At 45.7% G+C, this 16,208-nt stretch overlaps 1 protein-coding gene across 3 annotated transcripts in view; it reads right to left on the reverse strand.

Moving 5' to 3' along the window:
- Positions 1-54: 54 nt before the first annotated feature.
- The window catches only part of RNF123 (ring finger protein 123), an 88,138-nt gene continuing 71,984 nt past the window's right edge, over positions 55-16,208 (reverse strand). For all 3 annotated transcript variants that reach the window (XM_081851199.1, XM_081851200.1, XM_081851201.1), the window contains exons 36-39: positions 9,502-9,644; positions 5,026-5,120; positions 2,127-2,212; positions 55-1,456 (exon numbers count right to left, since the gene is read on the reverse strand). In XM_081851199.1, the coding sequence (XP_081707325.1) occupies positions 1,357-1,456; positions 2,127-2,212; positions 5,026-5,120; positions 9,502-9,644 (424 nt within the window). In that variant the 3' untranslated portion in view covers positions 55-1,356. The remainder of the gene's footprint in view (positions 1,457-2,126; positions 2,213-5,025; positions 5,121-9,501; positions 9,645-16,208) is intronic.

Raw genomic sequence — 16,208 nt, forward strand, 5'->3', positions numbered from 1 at the left:
TCTTTAGGACAGTGCTCCATAAAACGGAGAGAAGAATACACATAGCTCACCGCCTTAAGGAATAATAATTTAATAATATTCCATTGTATGGAAGTTAACACCCCTTCCACTTTGGAGGGTGGTGGGAGAGAGAGACAATCATAGATGCACATAAGTTAAAATTCCTTGCTTCAAGCACAATGCTTGCTGCCCTCCCCGACACTTCTGGTTACAAGTCACACACAGTTAGTAAATTAAAAAACAGCAACCATCCTTGTCTGCTCCTGGATAGTACAGGCAGCCTGGTCACACAGTGAAGGGCTGGTGCCGTGGGCACCTTCTGCTGGTGGAAGAGAGCAGTGCAATCAGGTTCACCCCTGCAGCAACCCATAAAGATCAACCTAGCTCGTACTTCTCCCAACCAGAATACAATGCATGGGACGAACTCTGGCCCCTACTGTATCTGTTTTTCTTTTCTTGGAGAAGCTTGGGAGTCTATTCAGACTCATTCCTCTGGTTGTTGTGGGCTTCATCTCTGCACTTCTGTTAGTCATGGCATAGTGTGCCTGCTGTTGCATTCACTAAGCTCCCCAGACCAAAAACTGGGCCTTGTGTCTTTGCTATGCGTATCTAGCAGTCCCTACCTGCAAAGGAAAGGAGCTATATGCACAAAGAGCAGAGTCTAATGTTTAAGTGGACAGATGGTACAATCTTTCACTTACCAGCGCATCTGATTGCAGGTGGGAGAATGGCTTGTCAGTTTCTCCCTCCGTCACCAAAGCATATCAGGTGGCACAGCTGGGTAGGCTGCTGCACGATATGCCCATGTAAATATCTCAACCAACTCTGAGCAACACACACACTTGTCAAAACAGCTGCTAAGCGCTGCAGCAAAAAACACACTTGGCTTGTGGCCAGCTGGGCCCACAGGAGCGATGTTGCCTGTGAGATCAGCTTTTACCCCATCGAGAAAAGCACCACACCAAAGGGGATGTGTCCCAGTTACAGTACGAGACAGGCTTCCTGGGGCAAATGCAGAAAAGGAGCTACAGATTCAGGCTGAGGTAGAAAACCTGAGCATGTTCAGCCCCCTTGTACATGCCCCATGGGAAAAGCCCAGTGCCTGCTGGCTTGGAGTCAATGACAGCAACAGGAAGTGTACCTAAATTCAGGGGGGTTGAAGGATATGATGTGGCCGAGGGGATGCATATGGCAGTGCCTGGCCTGCAAGAAGTGTTATAAATTAAAAAAACACACAACTGAGCTCAGCTGTGCTGAACAGCAGCCGCCTTTGACAGAGGTGCTCTCGAAGCAAGGAGAGTCCATCTTGTGGAGAAGCTGCCTGGGCATGCGGCCCTGCCCTGCAGGGTCCAGGCACTAGGAGGTGGCTGGCTTCATGTAATCATCCACACCCGTGATGGTGGCTTTGCAGAAGAAGCAGTCCTTGTTGTTCATCAGGTGCTGGTTGATGCAGGCTCTAGAAAGACAAGAGCAGGAGGCCTTGGACATTTGTTCACAGCTACAGGCCGAGCTTTGGCCCAACAATACGTATCTAGTACCTAAAAGCCCCTTGCTGGGTCTAAATGAGTGCAAGTGTCCTGTGCATGCAAGATAATGCCCACTTTCCTCTTAAAATCAAATTCTACAGCTTCTCTATAAAACAAATTATACAAATTTGTTTTGGGGGCATGTGCTAAGCCATGGTAATGACTTAAGAGGAATGGGAGACACTGAAGTCTTCCCCTGCCCCCAACCAGTTTGAATCCTGATCAGCCTTCCCCATGGTTTCTAAGATTTAAATACAAATGGCACACTTTATCAACCAAACTTTGCAGCCCAAAAGGTTAAAATGCTAGCTTTAAAAAACAAACAAATCAGTTGAATCTAATCTGCATGCGCAGTGCAGTCACAGCCTTGCATATGGGAGAGCTGGCCTAAGTAGCTATTCAGAAGCATCGTGCTGCTGTGTCTTTCCATTAGGGCAACAAGTGAAAAGGAGATTTCAGTTAGGAAGCTTCAGAGAGTTCAAATGGCAAAATTCGTTAATTAAATCTCCAGTTATGGTCTGGGGCACCTTCTAGGACCCCTTCCATCCAACCAGAAAGCAAAAGTAGAGAAAAGCCCACATCCCCCAAGGGATTACTCACTTGCAGGACTTGTGGGAGCATGGCTTGAATACGGCAGATATGGGATGCGCGTAGCAGATGGGGCACAGGTCCTCCTCACTGGTGGGCTGCAAAGAAGCAACACACCACTCAGCTTATTGGCAGCTGCCAACACCCAGCCCACATCATGGGGTAATGCAAGGCGTCTCACGGCAGAAGAACAGCAGCTCATTAGCAGTTAATAACATGAAGGTTCTGCACTAGCTGCTTGAAACTGAAATGGCTGGTTGGCTTCGTACACTTCATGCCAGGGCTTACTTAAGATACATGCTGCAAATCTTGGATCAGAACCACTTGTGTTGCTTTGATCCATGCGGCAACTCTCTAAGAGTGTTGCCAGTGAGGTAGGAGGGGAAATGGCTCCAGGAAGATTCCACTATCAGCTATGAGGGCTCTACTCTCTCAGGAGGGCTAAATGAACTGGAGGGCTACCTCTACCTCCATGGCCAAGGAAAGAGGAGAAAACAGGAATTCTAGCCTCCTGTGTCCTGTTCTTCACAGGGCAATGTCCTAACTTTGATTGCTCCTCCTCATGGCCTGATTAGGCCCCGGGTGTCTAAAGGGGAAGTGTGATAGGTTTGTCTCGCTCTTGGTGCAAAATGTTATAGGAACATTAGCGGATGAACCTCTCTCCCACTGCCACTGCGCTGTGAAGCCCTGGCCTGTGAAGCCCACGTTTCCTTGCCAACTATGCTCTGTAATCAGGGGAAGGGTGTTTTTAAAAAGTTAGCTATTAATTTTATTTCCTCTTCTTTTAAATGTAACGTCTTTCACTGGGGAGTTCTATAAAAATGCTGATGACCATAGGGACTGCACTCCTTTGGGTATTATGAGGACTCCTCCCGGATGATGTCATAATGGAAGGGAGGGCCTTGTCTGTCCAAGAGGAGAGGGAATCCCAGTGAGCAGACTGCTGCCACTAGGGGGAGAAAGTGAGATTTTTAAAAAGTTTCGAAAAGATAACAATATAAATGTATCTCTTATGAATCTCCCCCTTGGAGCACGGACCATGAGCTCTGCCTCTAAAGAAGACTGTTAATTGCACCTATACATATCCTGCTATCTTTCAATATAATTTTGGGAGAGCTAATAATCTCAGCAGCGGAAGCAGTAGTAAAGAATATACGGGACTAGTCAACTTCTCTGCACTTGTCTCCCTGTGCAAAGAATGTACAGAGTTCAGCTTAGCTTGAGGTGCTTAATGAAGGTTTGTTTCCTGCCCCGGGGTTGGCCTAGGCTAAGAGCATGAGTTCCTACTGAACCCAGGGACAGTGTGTTCCCATCCCATCAGCTCTCTCTCCCACCCCATCCCCACCCTGTCCTCCTGCAGCAGCCTTTATGCAGCTCCAAACTGCAGCTGGAAGATGAGCAGCCACATTAATAATTCAGATCCTACCCCTGGCAGAGATCAGGTTGCTTCCTGGATCACAGCTTCTCTCTGGAGGTCACCCAGACAGAGCAACATGCGGGGGCTGTTTCAGCAGCCAGAGTCCATCTGGGTAGCTTCTGTGGTGCTTAAGCTCCTCCTCCCTCCATGCCCATCCAGTCCAATTTTTTTCCAACAAAGAAACCCAGTTCTGTGCCTTCAATTTCGCAAATTCATCTTGAACAGTTTATTCTGCTTCCAAGGTTCAGAATTTCAAAAGAAATTGGAATTGTTTGGGCAAATATTTGGGTTGGGTGGGGGGGGGGTAGGGGAGGGAGAATGGAGCTCTAAGGCCTCACTTCCCTGAAGACAGTGGAACTCCTTCCCACTGGGATATCTGCTTGGCTGCTGGGTGTTTGCAGATTACAGATGGTGAAGAACACACAGAACAAGCATATTTCAGTGGTCATAAGTAAGTGCTGTACTCGGTGACCTTGTAAAGTGAGCACAAAGCAAAGGAATTTTGACTCTCATATTCATTCTATGTTGTACTACTGCTGGGCTGGCTAAACCCTGGTTTAGGGGCCTGTTCTGACCCCTCAGTCAGTTTTTGTCTGACTCCCCACCACCAATTTTGGCAGTGCCAGAAAAAGGGGGGAAATAGTGAAATACACTCGGTATGAGGTAGGTGGGCTTCAGAGCCTTCGATGTTCCCCCTTCCTAGTCATCAGGCTGATCATTTGATGGGGGATGATAATAACCCAATTTCCTCAGTTGATCAGCATGGATCAGCTGGTGGGGGGGCTGTGTGCCTCTTGAGTGTGTTATGTGTGTGTGCATGAAAGTGCTAAGGGTGGGCACCCCCACAACTGGCATGTAAACCTCAGAGCAGGGGCCAAGGATGAATGGACCCTCCGCCCAAAAAAAGAAGAGCCACCCCTGCTTAATCCTGCTTGTTGAGGATATTATTAGCTTAGTAAGTGTGCTTTAGCACCTGTGCATATGTATGCTACGCATCTACCTGTGCCCATTCTCAGATCCTGCTTCCACAGGAAAACACACTGTCCTTACAGATGGCTCAGAACTAGCCCTAAAGCAGGGGTGGTTATGAGGGTGATGCCAATATATTGCTGGACTCCCAATGGTCAGCAGTGATGGGAGCTGGAGTCCAGCAGCAGCTGGAGGGCACCACATTGGCTATTGCTGCCCTACAGCATTAGAGGTCAGCATCAACCTTTGCCATGGAACGTGGACATTTACCCCATATGGTTTTAACATGTCCAAGCCAAACCAGGTCCCCAAGAAACAGAGCCACCCAGTGTTGCCAAGCAAGGTCAGTAACGGCCCTAGTATCTGCAGGACCCTGTGAATGCTGCACCTTCACTTCCCTCAGGCAATGCAGCAAGGGCTGGTGCTTGATCTTTTGCCTCGGTTGAGGTCCTGCGAGGGGTGGTGCTATGGAGGGTGCCTTGGGCAAGTGGCCACACACATTCAGTTCATTAGGTGGAAGCTTACCAAGGTGGAGGCTGCAGCCTGCTTGGACTCTTCGCTGAGGTGGCCCAGCATTTGCTCCACCTTGGCCAGCTCTTCCTGGCTGATGTAATCAGTGTCTGCAGAAAAACAGAGAGATTAATGATAAAGGAAGGACAAGTGGCAGCAGAGTGGGGGGGGCACAGGTTCTACTATTACTATGCAGAGCAGGGGGTGTGGGGGGCCTTGCCCCGGATTTCTTTTTTCAGCCCCATCCCACCAATGACTAGTTGGGAGGGATTAAAATGAAGCTGCGGTGGAGGTGTTTGGCCACATGATGGCAGAGCCCAGCATGAGCTGATCTGTTAACCAAGTGAGGCACCTTGTTCTCAGTGTTATCACAGGACAGAGGAAAACGGCTTTGCGCAGTAGTGATCTATGGGACAGGGACAAGGGTAGAGTTCTCAAAAGCCACCAGATGACAGCATGCATGGAAAGCATTATGCAGGTATAGCTTCCCTGGGCATATTGTGGCCACAACTCTTGCTACAATTAGACAACACAAAGATTTAGAGTGCTGATGAGAAATACTGGTCTATGTTTTAAAATATGCAAGCTTTGAGAGCCCCATAGACCATGTGATCAAAGATGACCAAGTCCTCAAGACGATGCCAAGGAAATGGAGGTTAAGTATTGCATCCGGAGTGGCAAGGCATCCATGAAAGGGGTGAAAACTCTTCAGTTGTCACAAGGCAATCAAAGCTTCCTATCTGAGCAACCCATGAGGGGGAACATAGGAGGGATCCTACAAAGGTTAAGCAACATTATTGTCAGTGCCATTAAGGGCTCCAGCTGCAATATGTGAGAAAGATCTTCTGAAGGATGCATACTCCTGCATAACCCTCCCCCGCTTCTCTCTCCACCCCTGACATTTCTGATGAGCACGTGTTTGTTCTGGGGGAGCCTTCATAAGAATGTAAGAAGAGCTCTGCTGGATCAGGCCAATGGCCCATGTACTCCAGCATCCTGTTCTCACAGTGAACAACCAGATGTGAGAAATCCACAAACAGAATCTGAGCACAAGAGCAGCTCCCCCTCCTGCGGTTTCCAGCAACTGGTATTCAGAAGCATTACTGCCTCTGACCTCTGCCTCTTTGGATTGCTTAGGCCTCTGGGATTTGACACAGCAAAGCGCCTGCGAGAACTAGCATAGTTTTCCTTACTGGGTAGAGCAGGAAAAAATGGTTGGCAGAGAAGGCACAGGGCAACTCTGGCCATGCCCATACACCCGAGTCTATGAAGCAACCTTCAGAAGCGGATCTAATATTTGCAAAGACTGCCTATGGCAGAGAATATCAGCCGCTGGGCCAGCTCAGTATCAGCATAGGTGCTGCTGCTGGCAGATACACAAGGACATGCATTTTTGGAATCAGGCTTTTAGACAGACACTCTCTGGTGGGTGGGGCGGGAACATTCCCTCCACAGCCCAGAAATAGGATGGGAACACAAGCCCTTTGCTGCAGGGTAAGGGAATTCAGAGCGAGGCGAGAGGGTGCAACAGTAGGGAATGCTAGGCTGGCGGGGGAGGGGCAGGGGACTCCGCATGCTCCATTCTGGGAAACAATTAACAGTGCCTCTTTAAGATATAATGCACAGTGCATTGCGGAAAACAAAAGAGAATCTGCCTGTGGTGTCCTCTGCAGGCTACTGCCTTCCCTCTAGCACACGTTTTCACACTATCAGCAGGAAAAGGGAACCTGCAGTTGGCAGGCAGGGAAGTCCCACTTAATGATGACACTAGCGGGAAGGAAAGGACAGTGGTTATAATCCCTGTAGACTCGAATACAGCAGCAACCACCCCAAGGCAAAGCCTTGTTCCATGTGAGGCATCCCCCCAGCTTTAGGGTTCCCAGTTAACAGTAAACCTAGAGCACTTTCTAATATTACTTTCCTTTTTTTCCCCAGCAGAGGATCATCATCAACCTGCCGTAGTACTGCTTCAATTTTTTTTCCAAGCACTCAACAGTGAGCATATTTGGACATGGTAGAGTAATTGTCATTACCCCCTTCCATTTCTCTTGGATGTAGCTTTCCTGGGCTCAGCAGAGATTCACAAGGGAAAATACCAGAGATCATACTTGAGCTAAGATGTGGTTTATCATATTGGCTAAATGGCCTAAGATGCCTCAGTTCTGTAAAAACCTGGAAGTGTATTGCTTTTTATCAAGGCTGGACTAAAGACGTTTTGTTGCCTGAGATCTGAAGAACAAGATGACACCCTCCTTCCCATGCCATGTATAAAATCCAACCAGACTGGCAACTGAATCTTAGTTCAACAGTAACAATGGGGTCCTCCACTGCACCCAAGGACAGCAGCCTAGCACAGTGGGCGTAGGGCAGATTGCACGGCAATCACACAGGGCCAGTCCTACTATTAGGCAGAGCGCAACAGCCGCCTTAGGCAGCAGATGCTGGAGAAGCAACATCCCCTGGCCAGTCCTCCAGTGTCCTTTTGGCAGCTCCCCACCTTGGGAGGACAGAGCTGTGTGTGCCATGTGGCCTGTCTTGCACCTTCCTAAGTTAGCTTGCTGCCTTCAGGTGCTGAAATATGCTATCCCATCACAAGTGCTGATGCAGCTTTCAGTCCAGTCAACTTCTGTGCATGGAATGGTGAGGGAGGGGAGAGGCTATCATCTAGTCCTTTGACTCAGGCAGCAAATTATCTTGAGCGGGCCCTGCACACAATGGCTCTCCCCTTTAGCACTTTGCTGTTGCTCCCTATCCCACAGTATCTGCCTCACTCTGCCTAATGGTAGGGCTGGCCCTGGTCTGCATGCATTCGCAGATGGAGAACAAAAACTGGAAATGCCTCCCCCCCCCCCAAGCCTGAGGCAAGGAGGCCTTCAGCCAGCCTTTCATAGAGAGAGTGAGATAAATCACAATGGCCACAATTCAGCAGAGGTTAAAAGAAAAAGATTTGCTGCCTGCTGCAGTAATCTTCCACAGTTCTCAATCACTTCAGCAGCTCTGCACCACTACCCCAGTCACATAATGCCTTATTTCGTCATCAGCTCAAGATCTCCATGGAACTAACAGTTTCTAGAGGTTGTGTAAATAAAGCCTGCACTATTCCTTAGGGATCACGGTTTCCTCCATCTCAGCGCTCCAATTGCTTTCCTCTATCTCAGCAAACTTCAAGGGCATGGGCAGAGCCAAGGACAGGAGCTTGGTTCTCTCTCTCTCTCTCGCTGGACACACATTTCTTTTAAGAGATGGCATGTGGCAGTTTGGTATGCAAATGCATACATAACAGTACGTATTTTTTCGCTATAGAAATTTTTTTTGCTGCCATCCTACCCAGCGAATAGGAATGGATCCTTAAAATGGGCTGTGGGGCAAAGTTAAGTGAAAATAAAATAAGAAAAGATGCAAACTTCTTCTTCTCTGAAAACACACACAGTGGGGCGGATGCACAGTGTGGGTACTCTACACAGCCACGACGGGTCCCTCCGGGGAACCATAAGCAGTGCCATGTGCTGCTCTGCTGTGCCACAGGACAGTAGGCCTGAGCAGCTGAAGAATAAGCTGCCTCTGTTGCTGGCATTGCTGATGCAGGAATCTGCCTTCTATTGAGGCAGGCCCTTGAGTCAATCCAGCCTCGTATAGTTTACTGTTCTAACTGGCAGCAGCTCTAGGGGGTCTTGGGCAAAACTATTTCACATCCCTTTTTACCAGATCCTTTTACCTGGAAATGTAAGAAGGCTGAACCCGGAACCTCCTTGCATGCAAATCCTGTGCCCTACCACTGGGCATCCCACAAGTCCACATTGCTCTGCTAAACCCCCTCAAGGATACCCTGCACCTGCTCTATGCATCGAGCTACAGTCAGCTCACACCACCCAATTTGTGACTTATCTTGTTTTATTGTGTTGTTATTTTACAGCAGATGCATTTTAAGGTGTGGCTTTATTTTTCCATATGGCTTTATGGAAAAGCAGCTTTGAATATTTCTTAGAAGAGAGGCTAATTAGCTTACATATTATATACACCCCCCCTTTTAAACCTATTCTTTTGTCTGAATTCTTAGCTGATCCTTCTTAGGAAACGTAAGAAGGGCCCTGCTGGATCAGGCCCATGGGCTCATGTAGTTCATCATCCTATTCTCAGAGTAGTCAACCATATGCCTGTGGAAACAGGATGGAAAAGTTGTTGCTGTTGCTGTTGGAGAGCAGAGGCACAGCAAGAGAAAAACAGGGAGTTATTCCCATGTTGTTGCCACTGGGCAAATATATTTGGTGGCCTCAAATACACAAAGCATCTGTGAAGAGCAGGGACAGGCAAGGAGGGAGGAGACACAAGACAGCTGTTTACAAGCTCTGTAGCGGAGATCTCAGTGATACCCTTTCTACAAAAGGCACCTAGGAGTTACCCAAATGGCAAAGTGGCAAGCAACAAGGAGCCATGCAGGAACAAGCAACTCATGGCTTATGTTAAGCACAGCAAATCAGAGGAGATACTTACAGCTCTGCAGGGAGAAATGTTTCTTGTCAGCAGAAGCTGATGTCATCCCCAGGACTAGAGGCTCCGTGTTCCCCAACAAGTACTGAATAGAACGGAGCTGGAAACAGGGATCTGCCAGCAGCACAGCTGTTGCCCGCTCAGCACTGGAAAGGCAGACAGAAAGACATGCTTTATGAAGGCCTTGTCTTGGAATTACAGGTAGGTAGCCGTGTTGGTCTGCCATAGTCAAAACAAAATAAAAAAATTCCTTCCAGTAGCACCTTAAAGACCAACTAAGTTAGTTCTTGGTATGAGCTTTCGTGTCTTGGAATGACAGCACACCTCGTTGCTCTCAGCAATCCCTGTGTGACATGTTTGTGTTCATGAGAACTGGCATCTTTAGGAGTAAAGGACACACTCTCTAGTCTTTAGAGCAATATTGCTTCATTAATATTGTTGTCAGACCTCCTGCCCTGAGGCCATCAAAAGCTGCTCCCATTGCTCACTGGTGGCCTAGCACAGCAATGGATGTTACAGATCCAATGGCAATGGGAGAGGAAAAGGCAGGAAGTCAGAGAATGGGCCCGTATGGTGCCTCCTAAGAAACAGGGTCTTAGGGTCAGGCTGGCTGCTTTATAAAGACATCTGGAACTCCCTCTTGGCCACAGTTGGTGGTCTCAAAGTGTAGTACATCTTGACAGGTCCACCTGACTTAACATCGTATGAGTTATTTTCTAGGTTGATGAGGCTTCATTAAATGGGGACTGCTTAATTCCAGAGGCTGGTCCCTCAGAAGCCAACGGCTTTTGTACAGACACACAGCACAGCTTAATGAGCACCAAATTTTCCAGCCACCTTGGTGTACAAGTTGCACACAATCAGAGGGCAAATGTCTCCAAAAAGCAACAGCATCCTGGCAAATTAAATAGGTCTTGAACAGCAGAAATTGCATTCTTCATTTGATTGATATTCAACTCAAGAGCAAGAGGCAGCTGTTTAGCAACTAGATTGACTGACATACTGCATTTGCTATATGCTGCAGCCTGGAAGAACAAGAATGGGTGCAGGCGGGGGGAGGAAATGTCACCATGAATTGTCTTGACTAGGAAGCAGAACCTCCATACATTTTAAGCACCTCTTTCAGCCATTTGTTGGGTCAGGTTCAACAAACAGGTCCTACTAGTGGAAGCCTGAGCAAAGGCTGGTTCTCTTCCCAGCATGCACCCCCAAATTGGCTTGGGGAGGGGTCAGAAGAACCTCCATAACAGGGGGTGGAGGGGAGATTGTTCTACCAGAAAAGCAGAAATGCTTGCACTGATGGAATGATCTCCTTATCACCATGTTGAATTTGTCCCACTATCTCTGTTATGAGGGAGATGATTAGGACAACCAGTAAATCCAAATTATGCATATTTATTTTCATGCTGACGCCAGGTTGTCTGTTTATAAACAAGCACATGTGAGAGGAGAGAAAGCGGCTGTCCTGAAGAAGCAAAATAATTAAAAACGAATTCTCAGGCATTTAAAGTTATACTTATGAATTCCACCATTTAAAAAAAACCAACCCTCAGTGTGAAAAAGGATTTTTATTTATTTATTTAATTCATACACCACCCTTCATCATAGGATCACAGGATGCTTTACAGCATAAACACACACATTTTTTTAAAAAACAAACAAACGAAAGAATAACCCCCCTCATCACATTTGTTATCATCTTGTTCCCATAAACACCTGATCATGTTGAGAGTCCAGCTGCTGTAATGATTCAAGAGAGCTCTTATCTGCACTGACTACTAATTATGAATTTAAAGTAATGACTATGACACCTTACTTACACTGGATCAGCTGTGATGTATTATTTCTCACTAATTAGTTGGGGTTTCTGCTACATTCTTGCAGCCATTTTGACTTACCAAATACATGTAGAATTGCAGCTTAATAATATAATCTTTTATCAAAATGACCATTCACAACTTTTAATTACTTCCTCCTACTCTTTCCATTCAAAGAAGATTAAATATGGTAAGAACTGCCTTAACAGGTGAACACAATAGTTGGATTAAGAAGTCTTACAGACTACTTAAACCCTCAGATTTCATGATGGTACACGAAATGATATGTTCATGATGGAACATATCATTTGCAATAGGAGTTATGTTTCTGCCAGTTTTTTACATAAACACACACACACTCACAAAGGTTAATTTCTTGTTATTAGCTTTTTTGTTCTTTGTTTGTCTTCTTGTTATTATAGATTTGTATTATTACAATAAGAATTTAATAAAAATTACTTGTTAAAAAGCTCAATTTTTCATGTTCCCTAACTGAAAGCCAACCTTTGTTCATCACAAAGCATTAGAAGATATGTCTCATTACTTGTAGCTCCCACAATCAGCAAATGAAGCAGTCACAACAAGACAAGCAGGCTAATAGTACAAAGAACTGGAGAGATGAAATTTATGGGAAGTATTATGCAGCCCTACACAGAACTATTACAACAGCTACCAACGTCATAAGAGTGAAATGTGAGAACATAAAGTGGAATCTCAAAAGATTAAAATCAGAAGGCACAATTGCCCTCCTCACATAAAGGGAGATGGTGCTGTGTTCCCCTAGCCCTGCCCCTGATGTTGCTATACCTCTGACACTTGCACACTGAGTGGGATTCTGCAAAGGAACAGCTATGCATGTACATGGAAAGGCACTTTATGTGAGGACACCTCGACCATGCAGGGGTCCTTGTCATCTCAATTGTCTATTTGCATACAATTGTACAATACCCTTTTCTGGTGTCCCACTCAATGCCCAGATTTCAGATATGCAGCAAAAGTCCTGGCCCTGCCTTTCTCCTGCCCTCCATTTTTAGTGAATGTGTACGGTTCAATGCTAAGCCCATGGCAGCCAGAAGCAGAATGGGCAGCATTTCCTGGTAATCCAGTATAAACTCTTGGAGCTATTGTGATAATCTGAAAGCATGAACTGTGCTAGCACTGTACAGAGAAACACACCGGGCCCTTCCTACCCTCAACATACCAAATAGCAGAATTAAAGTCACATCATTTCCTGAAGACCACTGATTTGAAATTGAGGTTTACGGGACACTGCGCTGAGGTACTTTAGGAGTGGTTCACACTCTTGTCTCTCTAACTGCTACTCCCTTGTCTCGCTTTCTCTTTATCCACATCTCCCTCTTCCCCCATTTTCCTCCTTCCTTGTCCTATGTGGACCTGGGGCTGCTGGTTGCCCCGTCTGCTCTGTGGGTCACTGTTGGACCACCTCAGAATACAGGGATTGGTTACAGATTCAAAGCAGCACTTTCCGTCCTTGTAAGAAGAAGTGAGCCTGCTTCCTGGGATGCAGCCAGTGCATTTCCAAGGAACATGCATTTGTTTCTACTGTACACTTAACTTTATGGCTGTGCAAAGCTGCCAGTGGGGACTACTGCTGTCTGGCACTCCTTTCCTCCAAGGAAGACTAAGTCAACATTCAGAAAGGGCCTTTGTGAGTGGTTTGTCAAGGGCCGGATGATCCAGACTGCTCAGCAATGCAGCACTTGGGTGTAGAGAAGCAGGGGACCGAATTGCTTTAGAGCACTATTAGCTTTCCTACTCATAAAGTGAGGAAGGACGTCCCCTTGCCGAGAAAGGAATTAACACACAGTCAGGGTGCTGCCAAAACACCACTCATTTGAAGACATATGTAAGTCTCTTACCAATACCAGGGAGAGCAGCCAGAGCACTTTGAACTGAACTGTTTCAAGAGACAGGCCTCCTGCTTCATTCAACCTGTGGGGCCCACAATGGTGCCATAACTGTCCTGAGGACTCTGCCGTGAGATGGAGAGGTTGCTCACCTGGAAAGGAGGCTGCACATGCTGTGGAGAAAGGGGCTTCAGGTGACCTTCTCTAGGAGAGTGTTCAGGATTTGTGTTTGTTATAGGGAAATCAGCAAAAACAAAGTGGTCCTGTAAAAGACTGTATGTGGCATGTCTACTGCCACATACATGTATGATACAATACCAAAGTGCAAATCCAGACATAGGCAATTGCAAAGACCTCAAAGAAATGGATGGTTGAGCTAACCCAATGTTTTGTGTTGAATTTTGACTATTTCTACTGAGGAATCTTATATCGTTCCAGAAAACATCTGATGCTTTAATGGTCGTGTTGTATTTTGCTAATGGGTTTTGTGTTGTCTTCTCCAGCTGCTGAGACTGAAAAGCTTTGCATAGCTTGAAAAAAATTGTGAGAGTCAAGTCCCATTTAAGCATGTTAGGCCTAATGGAATTACAACCCACAGATCACTTCCTGATGGCTAAAACTAATTTGATATTAATTGAATTACTCTTCCTGCTCAGCCTGCCACATAGCAGTGACCTAGCTCTCACTGAAGTGGTAAACATGTGTCTCACTTGTACCAGTTCACAGTGCATTTGGAGGCTCACATGGTGGGATGCTCCCCTACACATAGAAAATGAGCATGCCAGAGAGAAGAGAAGACCAGAGGCCTTCTTCCTGACATGCTAGTTTTCTAGGTGAAGGGATATTTTTTTTCATGAACAAAGGAAAATTCAATCACATGAATCCCCACTTGCTCTCAGAGAGAACTGGATATTTTTGTTCAATTTCTTTAATAAAATAAATGCTTAAATCTGCATCATCTCAGATGACGATTTTAGCTCAATGAGCTCAACATTCAAGCCTACGTCATCAACTATATGGAGAATGTAAAGTTCATGGGCCTAACCAGGTCTGACTTCACATACTGTTGGATATATAGATAAAGGATTAGGAGCAGCTCAGTTCTTGTAAAAGTTTTGCTGCTTTGCATCATCCATTTTGTGGAGAAGAATGTTTGACACTGGGTCTCAACAACACTTTCACTTCCCTTCCCTGGAAAATACACCACTTCAAGATCAGAGAGGAGAAATCAATTCATTTACAGCTCACTTCAGGGCATATGCACACACTCTGGAATCACAATTCAGGAAAGACATGGACATAGGAAAAACAGAACACTTAATATTTGCTTAGAGGAAAAAGATTGCAAGTGGGGGCAGAGATTAATTTTACATATATTTACAAGGTTTTCAGGAAGAAAAACACAGTATCACCAGAGGACTATTTAAATTACAGAAAGGCTGTGTTGTTGTTGTTTTTAAATTAAATATTAGGAAATTTGAGCTAACCCTGTCTATGGAAGTTACGTTAGGATTGCCATATTTAAAAAAGTAAAAACCAGGACACACTGAAAGTTGATGAGTTGTTTTTTGTTTCAATTGACATGCCTAAGATCCAGGACAAAGCACCTCCTTTCAGACATCAATTCCACCTTTGAAATCCCAGTAATGTCTGGGAAAATCCAGATGTATGGCAGCCTTAAGTTACCATATCACTCTCTTTCATGCAACATTTTCATGAAAAGTGCCGTCTGTCCAGTGTAGCCTTCCTTTTTTCAGATCCAGGAGAGGCCTTTCATTTCAACCTGAAGAATGGGGAACTCCCTTTTAAAATCCATTTGCAGCCTGTCTCTTAGTTACCATTGGCGTGATCCACCTTCTATCAGACCCAATTGTGGCCCATGAGTTGAAGACCAATGGCATAGCACAGAGGCAGGGAATCTCAGGTCTAAGGGTCAAGCACAACCCTAGTCTAGACTGCTCTCTCTGTCCCCAATAATTCTTCCCAGGCTACCCCCTCACTCAGAGTGTTTTTGCCTGGCTGGAATGTGTCCTTGTACTCTGATAATGCCTCTTAACTTGTCTGGATGGAGGACACAGAGGGTTTTGTGTGTCTGTAGAAAGTAGCCTACTGTAAAAAGGGCACAAACACATTCATTGCTCTGTCCATTTTTGCCCCGATCCTACCCATCACTGGCATGTGGCCTTCAGAAGGTTTTCCAGAAAGGAATGTAGCCCTCAGGCTGAAAAAGATTCATCACTTCTGGAATAAGAGTACACTGCCTTAATATACTGCTTGAGTCATATGATCAGTGGGATTAGGCACAACTCTGAAGTTAAGAGGGAAAAGGGAGTCTTGTAGAAGTGACAGAGTGCCTGCCTAATTTCTATTTAATGGGATTGCAGAAATGACGAAGAAGCCTGCACCATTAACGCCTAAGAAGACATCTGTCTTGGCTGCAAAGTTCACTTCCTTTCCCTTTTCAGACCTTGACCTTCAAGAAAACTTGTCACCTTTAAGAGATGTGTCAGTACAGTCCTATTGTTCCAACGGCAAAGATGAGCAAGACAGCTCAAGGTCATTACATTTTGGGTTGCAAAACAAAAGCTAAAGTAACGTAGTTCTTACAGATTTCAAATGCAGACTACATCAGGCCTAAATCAGAGCCCTGAGAAACACTGTCGTTCAGTAATTTGTCAGGAGCACAGCTCAAGGCATGTCTAACAGCCAATAGTAATGTCACCATGGAAAGTTACCGAGAAAATATCTCCTTTTTTAACAATGAAAAGGCAATTATCTCACACTCCCTGAACTTATAAAAATGCAGCAGTTGCTACTGAATCTTGCTGAGAGTGGAAAAACACTGGCCATTAAATGGCAACCCCATATACAAGCTAGAGTAGTGCACTCAAAGGTCTTTGATTAACCCAACATCTTTGCATTCAACTCATTTGGCAATTCGGAATAAGTTTAGGGCACTTGCTTGGATGTAGTCAATTTACCATGCACTTGCCACACCAGCTTATGCAGATCACTTAAAATTGAT

The sequence above is a fragment of the Podarcis erhardii genome (genome assembly GCF_964252035.2).
Source record: "Podarcis erhardii genome assembly, chromosome: 2".
NCBI classification, from domain to species: domain Eukaryota; kingdom Metazoa; phylum Chordata; class Lepidosauria; order Squamata; family Lacertidae; genus Podarcis; species Podarcis erhardii.